The sequence below is a fragment of the Strigops habroptila genome, chromosome 5, assembly GCF_004027225.2.
Source record: "Strigops habroptila isolate Jane chromosome 5, bStrHab1.2.pri, whole genome shotgun sequence".
Classification (NCBI taxonomy): domain Eukaryota; kingdom Metazoa; phylum Chordata; class Aves; order Psittaciformes; family Psittacidae; genus Strigops; species Strigops habroptila.
In genome coordinates, this window is record NC_044281.2 from 40,215,323 (window position 1) to 40,228,741 (window position 13,419).

At 38.1% G+C, this 13,419-nt stretch overlaps 1 protein-coding gene across 14 annotated transcripts in view; it reads left to right on the forward strand.

Annotated features, from left to right (window-relative positions):
* The window catches only part of PCDH15 (protocadherin related 15), an 805,351-nt gene that overhangs the window by 748,639 nt on the left and 43,293 nt on the right, over positions 1–13,419 (forward strand). For all 14 annotated transcript variants that reach the window (XM_030486584.1, XM_030486585.2, XM_032919940.1 and 11 more), the window contains 2 exons: positions 2,985–3,200; positions 7,486–7,574. In XM_030486584.1, coding sequence (XP_030342444.1) covers positions 2,985–3,200; positions 7,486–7,574 — 305 coding nt within the window. The remainder of the gene's footprint in view (positions 1–2,984; positions 3,201–7,485; positions 7,575–13,419) is intronic.

Here is a 13,419-nt window from a genome sequence, read left to right on the forward strand (position 1 = left end):
TCTCAGGTAGAACATAGGTGGTCTTCTAGATTAATTGCATCAAATATTATTTTTTACAAAGTCATGTGTCCTCTCCTACTACAGGAAGGCTCTCATCTTTGAATACATGGAGGATCTAAAGCTCTTTTACAACATGTTGGCAAAACTGATCCAAAAAGCACCCAGAGAAGCCACTTTGAATGCTTCTTTAACCTACAGTTAAAGCATATTTTCAAGGATGTTCTGTTATTGCATTTTTAAGTGTTTCTTTGTAATTTTAGTAGTAATAATGTAGTAATACTAATTACATGGAATCTTTCAGTTGTAATTTTAAGGTTTCCTTTGCATTTGGTTAAGAACTTGAAGGTACTTGAAGTGAAATACTTGATTTTATATATGCACGAGATGCTTTTGTGCCGAGGCAGGGGCTGGGGGGGTCTCTGGGAGGAAAGGTTGTGGCTGTTCCACGCTGGGCACAGCCCCTTCCAATGGTCCCATGGCCAGGCACAGCTGAGGTGGTGTTTTGATTTTTGTATTTGTTTCTCACCAACCAAATATATTTTATATGACAGTAAATTAATTTAGTTTTCTTCAAGTTGAGTGTGTTTTGACCATAACAGCAATTGGTAAGTGAACTCCTTGTCCTTATCTCAACCCACAAACTTTTTTATCCAGTTGAGGAGGGGGTCAGAGAGCAGCTGGGTGGGCCTTGGGCATCTGGACATGATCACCACAATATGCTAATTTGAGAATACATCAGGTGAAACTGTGGTAGAAGTAAGAATCTGATAAGGTCACTGAAGTCAGCGTGGTTGCTGAAGGAATGAAGGTAACCTGTTGTTCATTTCAGGCATTTAGGCACCTCTTAAAATGGCTGACTTGAGCTTGATGCTGACCACTGACGTTTAGCTCTCAAATAGTGATAACTGTTAGCACGTGCATATCAACCAGATTTTTAGGTACAGCCATTTCCTCGCTTCCTTGTGCCACATAGTATAATTTCAATTTTTTTTGTTTACTTGTCAGTTTACTTGTCAAAAGGAAAGCCAAAAATTAGCCTACTCCTGAAAATCCACCTGTCAAGCTCTTGTTTACTGTCTCTGTGATGTTTTGGGGTTGTATTTATCCATGCCAGTTGGATAGCAGGAGTGCTCTGGAAAAGCTCAACGATTATCTTTACCTATTGACTGACAAAACAGGGTAAATTTGACTGACAAAACAGGGTAAATTTCAGAAACCTCATATCCTTCCCCATCTTTCCTAAAAATACTAATAAAGGGGTTTGAGATCACCCAAGAGGTAGTAATCTTGAGTTTAAAAGCCTCAAAAAAGCTATAGAACTAGAGAACAAAAGCACTTTAACACATTTTATATTTATGCTTTTCATAGCCAAGCCAGATAAAGCTTTGACAATTTAGAGGAAAACAAAACATCAAAACATTTACAAAGCACCATTTTAAACAGTCTGTTTCTGTGATGAGTGGCAGCCAGTGCCATTGTGGGAACTCATCTTTTGGGCAGCTTTGCAGCATAATGGTGTGCCATATGAAATATATCTGCCACCTCTAGCTAAATCAGCCCAGATATTCTTGCTTAAGCACTGTATAGTTGAATCTATTCCATCTTAATCCAACCAGAGCAGCATGAAAAGCACATACAGCTTTGAGTACTTAGATTATTCATCTGGTATGGGTATCGCTTAGTGGTGCACAATGCAATTGCTGTGCTGCATAGATTCACTTGTTACATCTCCTCACTGGTTGGTATTCCTGAAAATAAAGACAAAATAAGAGTTAATAAAAATTTTCACCTTATAGATCTTGTTTACTGATGATGAGGAAACATTTAATGATTAATGGCCATCTATTGAAAGCTTAATGACCTTGCACAGATAATGGTTTTTTAGATGGCAGTGGTGTATCATGGCAAACAACTCTTCACGCTGCCATAAACCCTGACTAGACTGTGATTATTGTTTTTCTTTCAAAGTCATGGTGAAATACGCATTTCACACAAAGACCTGAACCTTTTTAAAGGTAAGGCTGTTTTTCTCTCCGACATTAGCTTAAGCCAGAGGCTTAAGAAGTTGTGCCAATATCTTCGTAAAAGCCTGCTAATAAAACCTGAAGTGTCCCAGATGATGAGGCAGTGCCCAAATCTAATGAGTGAGCAAAGGTACAGGCGGTAATTAGCTACCATCTCGCTGATGCCTTCCTAGATGGAGCACATGAAAGCATTATAAGGGTCCTCCAAAGCACTCCTATCTGAATATGGGTACTGCCTTTTGAACAGGAGCATGATTTGTGCAACGGGGTAGGTCTGGAAAGGCCAGAACGGGGCTATGCAGGGTTGTCAGGCACAAGGTAGGTGAAATAAATAACATAGCTCCTGGGGCTGCCAGTACTGTGTCCTAACTCTGCAGCAGGCCAGCAATGGGAGAATGCCAGGGCAGCTTTCTGTCCTACACTGAGTCTGTACATCAGTTCCAATGTGCAGCATTGATGGAATGCCACTTCATCCTTTTTCACTTTTTTTGCACAATCAGTGAGGGTGCAGAATATGTCTAAGAAGAGGGAGGACATTCTTGTTGTGTAAGTTTGTGAACTGGGTTTGCATTGCTGGGGTTTTTTTTCTTCGATATTTAATTGTGACAAGACTTTGGCAGTGAAGGTTTCTCAGAATTAAACTGTTCTTACCTGTTCAGTTTGTTGCAGACTTGAAAAGTCCATTTTTATTTTTTTTTTTTTTTCTATTTGTTCTTTTGGAGCAGTTTAGTGCCAACACAGGCGAAAGAAATTGCTGGAAAAGTGAAACTGTGTGCATCAAAGTTAAATGAACCATTTGAAGTACTAGTGATATTGGCTCTCTGGGATCTAACATTTTAAATGTCAGAGTAGAAGAAATTTGCAGGACCAATATGCAACTTTATTTAAAGGACAAGGTTAATGATTCTTTGCATGCATATTTGCTTTATTTGCCTCTGCTTGTTTTCTTTTTCCTATTAGGCAGATGATAAAGACACTGGGAATTACAGTGCCATGCAATACAGACTCATCATTCCTCCAATCAAGGATGGTAAAGAAGGTTTTGTGATTGAAGCTTACACTGGGCTAATAAAAACTGCTATGCTCTTCAAAAATATGAGAAGATCCTATTTCAAGTTTCAGGTCATTGCAACTGACGATTATGGAAAAGGACTGAGCAGCAAAGCAGAAGTACTTGTAAGTATCAGCCAGGCATTATCTTTATGGAATAATTCCTGAGGAAATTCAAACACTACATAAAGTTCAACTCCAGGCAGACATATAGGAAGGCCATAAACTGTATTTATCTTTTTAAGTCACTGAAATAAAGCATTATTTTTTTTAAACCAAGAGCTTTCATGACCATCTGAAACATATGTTCATGTTTCATGGCAGAGATACTGATCTCAGTTACCACACTAGGCATGATGTTCAGTATTTTATTTATTCAACGAGCCATTGTTAATGATTCAATTTAGATTCTAATTGTCTGCATTAAGCGTGGACCTAAGTTGTGCTCTGGGTACTCTGGACCCAGATGGCAGCAAAAAAAGTGCTGGGTTTGTGCATTACAAGTATAAAGCAGGTCACATCTGTGTGGTCGGGCACAAGCATTTACAGATCATCTCCACCTGTTCTCTACGCCAGCAAGATGCAGCCAGCTCCTGTATCAAAGTTGTGAAGCAGGGTTAGCATGGCATTAAACCCCAGTTAATAAGCCGAGGTTAAAGCTTGCTAAACTGTGCTCTGTGTTAACATAAGTTAACACAGATTCTGGATTGGAGTTACATCTGGTGTATCATGCAGTACAGGCAAATATCTGAGCAAACAGTCTCTGAAAGCTAGAAGTCATTTGACTTACTGGGGAAAGCCAAAGTGGCCATGCCTTAGTTGGCTATGTCTTAATTGCTTATGTCTGGAAGAGAGACACAAGGAGTAATTTTGGGCTAAGACTGTACTTTAAGTTTTCAAGGAAGCAACATTTCAAAACTGGCACTAGCTTTAGGCCTTGCGCTCATGGTTTTGTGATGAGTAAAGGACATTGACTTAGTCCAGTCAAAGAAACCATCAAAGCTAAATTTCTTTAAAGGCTATATAACTTGATGGATTGTATTAATATTAGCATAATGTCATAAGGATGAAGTGCATTAAATAGTTCATGGGAACACTGTCAAATGGTACAGATGATAGCCATAATACTTGGTCTATTGAGTTATGCGGGAATTCAGCAGGTAAACATAATGTATGATGTCCTCATTCTGACCTCCCAAAATGATAGGGCATTCTTATGCAATTTATGCAGTAATAGTATATTAAAATATAGCCAGAAGGTATCAACATTAAAATTAGAAAGTGAAGTATGTCTCATTAATTTATAGAGGTATCTTAAAGTTGTCTGAGTGATGAACAGTACACTCAGTGGTTTTGAGCAAGGCATGAAAGCTTAGAGTAGCTGTAGATACAGTTACAGACTGACAACATCGCACCAGGAAAGTTTGTGTTTGCACTGAGCATGATCCAAAAGTGAAGATCCTTCCTAACTAGACTAAGCTGTTCCTGGTTTCATGATCTGAATAGAATTTGTCCTGTTGCCACTGTGGTGTCAAGTGTTCAGACTAGGAGGTGTTATTCAATACAATCTCAGGAAGCGCACATAGATAAGGGAAATTAATTTAATTACTTACATGCAAGAGAATAAAATACAGGGGGAAAAGGTAGGATTGCACTGGGAGGAGGTCTAGGGAGAGGACAGCAACACCAGAAGGGACAGTACTGGGAAGAAGGTATCCTCCAGAACTGGGGCCAGGAATCTTCCTCATAGCCCTGGCACAGGTCTGTGAGCAGCATAAACTGCCAAATCCACTGGTAAAATGTCTTCATGCAGTAGGGGTGGCCATGTGTTCTATGTTCCAGTCTGTTCCTGCTGGCTGGGACTGGCAGGATGTCATATTAGATATCTGTAGATCTACTGTTTGGCTCCATGTGATGGAATTTCCCTTTTTAGCCTCTGTGAGACAAAAGAAAGAAATAAGAAATTACATTTTAAACCAAGTTTGCTGCAAGTAAGCACTTAAAGGTACTAAGTGTAGATAGTGAATATTCATTATGATATCTTTAACCAAATGTCTGTTGGGGTTTGGGAGGGGTCCCAAGGCCCTTCTCTCATTCAGCTTTCAGCATAAGCTACTCCCAGGAATCCATTGGTGCTGTAAAATGATCAAGAATATTTGTAGGCTCTGCCTTGCTTGATTTAAAAATTGGAAAGTGCCTAATGAATGAAGCATGGGATCAAAGAGATATCGCTTGCGGGCTAGCAGTTATCAACAATTACATGCTTTCCTTGCCTCTGCTGCAAACTTCCAGTTTGTTGTGCTACTTATTTAACCTGGAACTTACCTAGTTCTCAGCAATGTATTCTTCAGATATTTATGGACTTGAGACATCTGAACATGCTGACTTCCAGCCCTATAATTGAGGCTGGTGCCTGCTATTTAGCATCACAGGACATGGCTGTATTTGCTATTTCAGTAGACTGGAAATAGCAAAAGCATTCTAAGGAACAGTGGTTTGAATGATTCCTGGTAACTATGCCCCCAAAAGCTTGCAGAGAGCAGTGACCCTGGTGCTTTAGGGAGAGCCTTTGCTTTCCCACCCATTTCATCTCTGCTCCCAGCATGTTTCCATCTCTCCTGGAGTAGAAGGGAACACTTTCTTCCCACAGCTTCTGTTACAGTGTAGTTAAGTTGGACTTAGTTCCTCAACTTAATGCTGTTTTTAATAATTGAAAAATGAAAGCCTTTACAAACATGGATAGCAAGCCAGTTAATGTTACTATGGAAACCTTACCTTTTTCTTGATTTTTCTTCAAAACTCTTCTTTTGCTATAACTTGCCATGAATGTGTGCTTATTCGTGTTTCTGTATATGAACAAGTAGTTATAATTGTGGTTCACTGAATATCAACAGAACTATTACCGTTTTTTTAAGAGTTGCGTTTATGCAGTAGTGCATGCATAGTTGCACAGTGACTGGCTAATATAGTTAATTCTATTAAACAGATCATTGCTTTAGAGTTCCTTTCAATGTTCTTTGTCTAAAGTTTATTTTGAGTTCATTATAATTCTCTTTTTCTTACACAGAAGTCTGTACGTGTTAGTGCATCTGATGACATATTAAGAACATTTAAATATTTAAAGTTGAATTAAGCTTCAAAGCTGGTGAATCAGTGTTTGATGTAAAAATGCATGATGTTTTGCCTGCTGAAGTGCTTACAGGGCTCAGGCTTCTCTTTTGAAAATCAGAGGTTGTTTTTTATTTTTAGATTTGAATTGGATAACTCTGATTTTTAAGTTTATCAGGTTTAACATTGTCCTACTTTTCCAAATTTACCTCCAGAATCCTCTATAGGGAGTATAGGTTTTGGAGTATAATGTTTGCTGTCATGCCTATATGGACATTAGCCAAGTTTTAAGAAATGTTTTATTTTCTCCAGCAGTATGGGAAGTAACGGTTCCTTTTACAGCCTAAGGGGAGGTTGGCTGCTAGTTAAGACAGAGCTATTACAAAATGAAAAAATATTTGAAAGGGAGGAAAAAGCATGCAGTCATTTTACTGGAAGGCAGCCTTGGGATAGAAAATAGCTTGTGGAGACTAGATCAGGAGAAGTAAAGCAGAGTTTACCATCTCTGTTGAATATGATGCATGTGTGTAGTCCCTTGTGCATGCTGTTCAACCTGCCGTTGAGAAACAGAAGGGTTACATTACTTTTGTAGTAGAAAATGCTAATGTGAGACATTTGTTCTGAGGTCAGTCTGTTCTAGGGTGGAATTCTGGAATTTTTTTTTTTTTTTGGACAAAACACACAAGCATTGAGTGTGTTAGAGACTTTTTTTCTGGCCTTTTTAAAGGAAAAAGTTTAATTGTAAAATCTACATGGTTATGTACAGCCTTATTCTATATAGAGAGCAAAGCTAAAATTGGAGATTAAAATTAAAACTTTCACTGATAACTTTAGTATAAACGAACAATTTCTGTCATGATTTTCTAACAAAGTATCTGTGATTTGGTTGAATTAATCTTGCATTTTCATTTACCTTGGCACAAATTGCATATTTCCAAGGTTGGGTTTTCCTGTCAAGTCGTCAAAAATACCAAAATGCTCAAAGTAATTTTGAATATGGCGCATGGGAGATCCATGATTCTGTAAGTGAAGTCTAAACTATGAAGACCGGGTTTCATAGTCTGTCTCTGTAATTCTGATGCAGTCTGGCAGTTACAGTTCTAGTTAAATCTTTGCCTGCTGTTTATTGGTTTTGGCTGCCAAGAAAAGCAAGATTTCCCAGCTCACTTACTCCTAATTAAAATGAGAAAACCGTATATCAGGGCATGGCTGTGATGGCAGGAAAGTGATTATTCCATTCTTTTTGTATGGGGAGGATGCTATTCATGGGAGTGCCAATTGAATTTCACTCTTTTGTTTCCAGGTCTCTGTGGTCAATCAGTTGGATATGCAAGTCATCGTCTCTAATGTTCCTCCCACCCTTGTGGAACAAAACAAAGACCAACTTATAGGGTAATAAATTTATTTACTCTATGAATTTCAGACAATTCACTGGGTTTATGTTTAGATTCAGCAAAGAGTGCTCCCATTTATGCCATGATCTTCTTTATTGCCAAAGACTTGAAAATAAGCAAGCAGGTGTTTTGATGGGGAGCACAACTGGCTGAGTGACAGCACTGCTGTCCCCCAAATCCGCATTTTGTCCCTCCCCCAGAGAAGGCAGATGTACAGCACTTCTTTGCTTGCACATTTGCCCACTTTGCAGGCTGAAACTTGGTTCAGAGCTGCCCCTAATACAGACCATAGTGGAGCCTCCAAACACTGGGCACAGAAACTGCATCTGTCAGAATCCAGGATGTAAAATACAGCACATCTCCGAGAGGTTGAGGCAGCATGTCTCGGTGAGCTGTATTGCTTCACTATGATTTTCTTCAGGTGATGTAGCTGTAAGCGAAAGCAGAATTTAGAAAATTTATACTGGTACAGTTAATACCACTAGCTTCTTTAAGATTCTTTCCAACCCAAACCATTCTATGTTATGATGATAAAATTTTAATTGAAAAAAGTTGGTAACAGGGTGTCAATATAAGGGCCTAGCAGGCATAAAATGTGGTGGGGGGATGGGTAATTAGAAACCTTAATGCTTTGCAATAAAAGGGATATATTTTATCATATTGGAAACCAGCTAAAATTCTTTTAGTAAAATATGTTTTAATAGCACTCATATACCACAGCGTCATCAGCTGCTAGGAGTCAGGTTTTCAATTCCAACTTCTTTTTGTAAGACAAGGACAATTTCCTATACTTTGTGTCATTAGATACATAATCATGATTTAGATGATACTGTAAAGAAAATGCTATAGCAAATAGTTTAAAAACATTTCTTTGTATTCTTCTGTCACTTTATCACTCACTGATAAATGGCATTTCTCAGATTTCAACAGGTCTGTTCCATCCTGCCTATTGTCATACCTTTACATCTCCATATAATTTGAAATACCTTGGGATTGGTGATATAGTCACTCACTGAAAAAGAATGTGTTGTCTGTAAATGGCTCATGTCTTCTCTGGTCTAGGAAAAAATATCAGTGGATTTGCTTGTGAAGATTTAGGATGTTTCCCTTTTCTTTCTCTATTTTTAGCCAGGTGTAAGTTAGCTCTGATAGATTCTAACATCAGAAACAATAATTAAGTTGTTCAGACAATAGTCTGTATTCACAGGGACTCCATTTCTTAGAGCTAAGAATAATAAAGGAGTCTGCTTGCTTAACACTTAAGATCTAGCTTTCCAAAAGTGTCAGGTGTTCGTGTTGGCTGGGGAGACAAAGAACAATGTATCTTTAGTGACAGTAATAGGAAAAGTTTGTTTCTGCTTCGCTAGGCCTCCAAGTTCACCTTAGTGTGCTGCATTGTGCAATTTTTTCATTGCAGAATAGTTTGTAGCCTTTCTGGGCTTCTGCTTCCTTGAGTGGTGAAGATGAACACGTGTTCAGTACCATGTGTTTCTACATGATATAGGACAATCTCATGCTAAATTGGACTTAGGCTGTGTTTGAGATCATCCCAGTTTTGGACTGTCCTGGCACCAAGGAACCACCAGCAAAATATGATGGCCCTTATAGAAGGTGTTTTAAAAGCAGGGTGGAACAAGCCTGGCTTCAATGAAGAGTGTCAACCACATGACACACTTCATGGGACTGAGAGCATGAATGCTGCAACAGGTGGCATGGCAAGAACAGGAAGAGCAGATAGCATCTTGCCCTTTCACCATCCCTGCAAAGATCTGCTTTTGCAAACACTGGAGCAGCTTCTAGCTGGTCTCAGAAGTGTTCAGTGCCTCAACAATGAATTCTGCCATAACCATCCCCTCACTCCTCGCCTTCAGGGCCAAGAGGAATAGCTGGCATATCCTGCCAGTCTCGGAAAATGGCCCAGAGCCACATTCATCAGTCTCCAGGCTCCAAAAAACCTCTTCTGCCAGACTGGAGTCTTGTAAAACTTGTTTCATGCTGTTCTGGCCCTTGTGCATGAAAGTCTCTGACAGATGTGTAAATACGATGGTTGGATTTGATGATCTTAAAGGTCTTTTCAAACCTAAACAATTCTATGATTCTGTATTCCACAGTGAATGAAGCATTTGAATGATTGCAAAAATAAAAAAATAAAAAAATAGTAGCGCCAGGTTTTGAATTCTCAAAATTAGCTTGGGAAGACTTTACCTTCTTGAACAATGTGAGGCCAGCAAATGAGTGTAGCATAAGAATTTCACTTCTAAGGATAAGCTCTTAAGGACAACCTTTGCTGGAAGAGATTGCATTAGCTTGTTTTAAAATTGTTACATTTTTTACTGAAAATATTTGCAGAGAGCAAAGATTTCAGAGATAATTTTGCATATGTGTACTTGTCTGTGTCAAATAGAAATATATTAATTTCATCGCCATCTTTAAATTTCTTGGACTTTTTTCCTCCTAAAGTTTAAAAGATTGCTCTCTCCCTGTTTTTATAAAGTCTTTAATAATTCATACAGGACATAAAACCAAATCAATAGGAATTTGTGTTTTTTCATGGCTATACAGAAGATACAGCCACAGGCAAAGGAAAACCAAATAATTTGGACACCTTTTCGGGCTAAACTACTTTTGCCCAAAGAGGTTTCTGAGCCATTTCAAATAATGCACTAATTTATAAAATTAGAAGACTTTGTGTAATTCATTAACAGATAAAAAGACTACATCATTAACTGAGTTGGTCACTACAGAGGTTATTCATCTCTTTCTCCTCTCATTTTCCACTTCAGTAATAGTAAATATTCCCTGAAAATACTACATTTAACCACTAATTGCAATACTTGGTGATGGGGAATAATAGGGAAATGGTTAGCTGGGTAATTTTTGAAATTATAGCAATTTTCACAACAAAATAAATAGTGATTTAAACAACTTTGGAGGACCACTTATAACAGATTCTCCCTACCCGCCTGTTATTCTCACTAGAGGGTGGATACAAGGTATTAAGAAATATATAATTCAGTTCTACCACCCTGGAAAGACTTACTCAGCATAGCCTGGAGATGTATGTTGGTTAATGATCCAAATAAAGGAAGCATACCATAGAAGAAAAGATTTAAAGCATCACTACCTATTTGGCTTAGGAATTTGAGGTTTTTGAGGGATATGATGGGCTTTTTGGGATATGATGTCTTTATAAACAACAAGTTGTTGTTTCTAACAGTGTTGTGATCCTTTGCAGCCATTTACTAGGGATCTTGGTTTTCCTCCAACTGCTTTAATTTCATCAACAAGTTTCTCATATCCTCTGGACTGTACATCAATGTCAAATTTGCCATTTTTCTCACCCACTATAATTATGTCTGTTCAGATAGATCCATTTATGTCTGCTGCAGAAGGTGACAGAGAAAACGGAGTGAGGCTTAGTGGAAATTTCAGTGCATGTTCCTCAGAAAATTTGGTGAAGGCAGACAACACAGTGTTTTTTAAATATGGCAATGTTTGTGAATGCTTACTTGTTGGGCAAGGAACAGCATTTCAACTAGAGTAAAATAGCTAACCTCATACTCAGAGCATTTAGTTCTTTGGGTTTCATGTGATTGCAACTTAAGCTTCTAGCTAAAATTTGGTATGCTACATTAGCAGGAGAGACCTCTGTTTCTCTTATTCCATGAGTAATGGAAATGTCTTGTGAATGAAATTCCTCTGTACACATGTCTATAGATGGAAAATAATTTTCCCTGAAATAGAATAATGGAGTGGCTCAAAATGAGTGCTTTGATGAAATACTCCATAGACATTCCTCTTGAAAAGGCTGGTTTTGCCCTACAACCTACAAACACTACAAAATGAGATAATATTGCTTGGGGAATACTTTCTACCTGAACTACAGCTAGCCAGAACCATTTGGGCATAATTTTCAATGTTAATGTTTTTTGCATTGTGTGTGCTTTCTGAGCTGATCAAGAGGGTAAAGAAAGCACATTTAGCTGCACTTAGACTCCTCTGGAGTTGTTAAAGAACAGTGTGAGGATTGTCTCCTCACTTTCAAAAACTGTGTGAAGTTTACCACATTATTCTTTCCTCCCTCTAGTGAAATTGAGCCTGGAAAGAACAGAGTTTCTTTTCCATCCATATGAAGAAAATCTTCCAGCGGTGGTGTAGGAGTCTTTCATTGGAAAAGAGGGTCTGATGGAATCACCTCACACTGCTAATAAATGTGCATAGATAAAGCAATAGAGAATTGCTTTGTTATTTAGTAAGAAACTATGTAATAAGTATAAATATTTAAACATTGAAATCTTGACTTCGCACATCAAGAACTTTCTGTATTTTCAGTGGGGCTTTGGTGGTGATTACCTTTTGTTGTGTTTTCACTAAATAATAGACAAGTCATGGTGCCTGTTATAGCGCAAAGGTAGAGATCCCAAAGTGCTTGTACTAGTTGCATATTGTGGGCTTTGAAGCTTGCCTTCTCTCTGTGTCGCTCAAGCATTTTTCGCTCTCCTGGGCTGAGGAATTTAGATGCATGCAACTTCCTGGCCAGACCTGCCTCTGGAAGTGGAATCCAAGTGAAGATGCTTCTGGGTAGCAACTTTATCTGTCTTCTGGATGTTCATGTGTATCATGTGCATCTTAATAGAGGTTAGTCCCTATTCTTCAAGATGAAATTACTGGAAATAGCACATGTGATAATTCCAGAGAACTTTTCTTCATGTTAGAGGTTGTCATCCTTTAATACCTTAATGCTTATAAACGAAAGCAGCAGTTCCATAGTTCAAGAAAATCCACTCTCAAAACCTCTAATGCAATGTAGAAGTGACCAGGCAGTTTGTTACTAGAAAATCCAAACGTAAAATTAAGTGCTGATCCTTGGAGATATATAAAGTGAGTGTTTTGGAATACAAACATTCAGTCTGCTAACTTAATAGTTTGCATAAAGTTGACTGCCATCATTTCTCAAAGGAGTGTCTGCTCTGCTGCATAGAAATTGTGGTCTACTTAAAAGGAATGTTATAATGTATACTATAACAATATATATTGCTATAAATTATATATCATAATATACATCACGTGAACATTGTACATCATATATAATTTTATGTATAATCATAGTATATGAGATAATATATTTTATATATAGGAGCTGGAATGCACAGTCCTCTCTTTAGGGAATTGTTTCAAAACATGGATCATTTCCCTTCAGTACTGTTTTGCTGTTGACAATACAGCAAATGTTGTTTTCTAATTTCAGTTGCAAAAGCCAGCCGGTGGCATTTAGAAAGGACAGCTGATGTGAGTGCTTTACGTGGCACTTGTGTGTATCATTGTATTTTATTTCTCTGTTCCTGCTTTCTTTTTTGTTAGAATGTTGGTATGTTCAGTAATCGGGAGCATGAGTGAATGCCTGTGAAATGTCACATATTTATCAAGATGTGGCCGTGTATAATGAAATCAGATGTTATGAGTCATCACTGGAATTCCAGCATTATTGGTGCCTTTAGTAAAGCCAGACACAGCTACCCCTTGGGTGGGGCACCTTAGAGGAGCTTGTTTGGAAACACAGTACCTCTGAAAGCACTCCTGACTGTATTAAAATATTCAACCTTAGCATATCTAAAGAACTTAGTGTTTTTTCTTCTCAGTCCATGGATTGGTAGAAAATAAGCATGTCTCCTGCTGGCTGAAGTTGCAGTGTATAAATCACTCAGACTCATTAGGTTTGCCATAGGAGAAGTACAATTCTGTTGCTTGCTTTATGTTTTTTTCCATGTAATTACTGAATTAAGCCTAATTACAGGTGACTGGACTTATTGCATATTGGGGTAGTGGCAGTGAACTTGCCATTA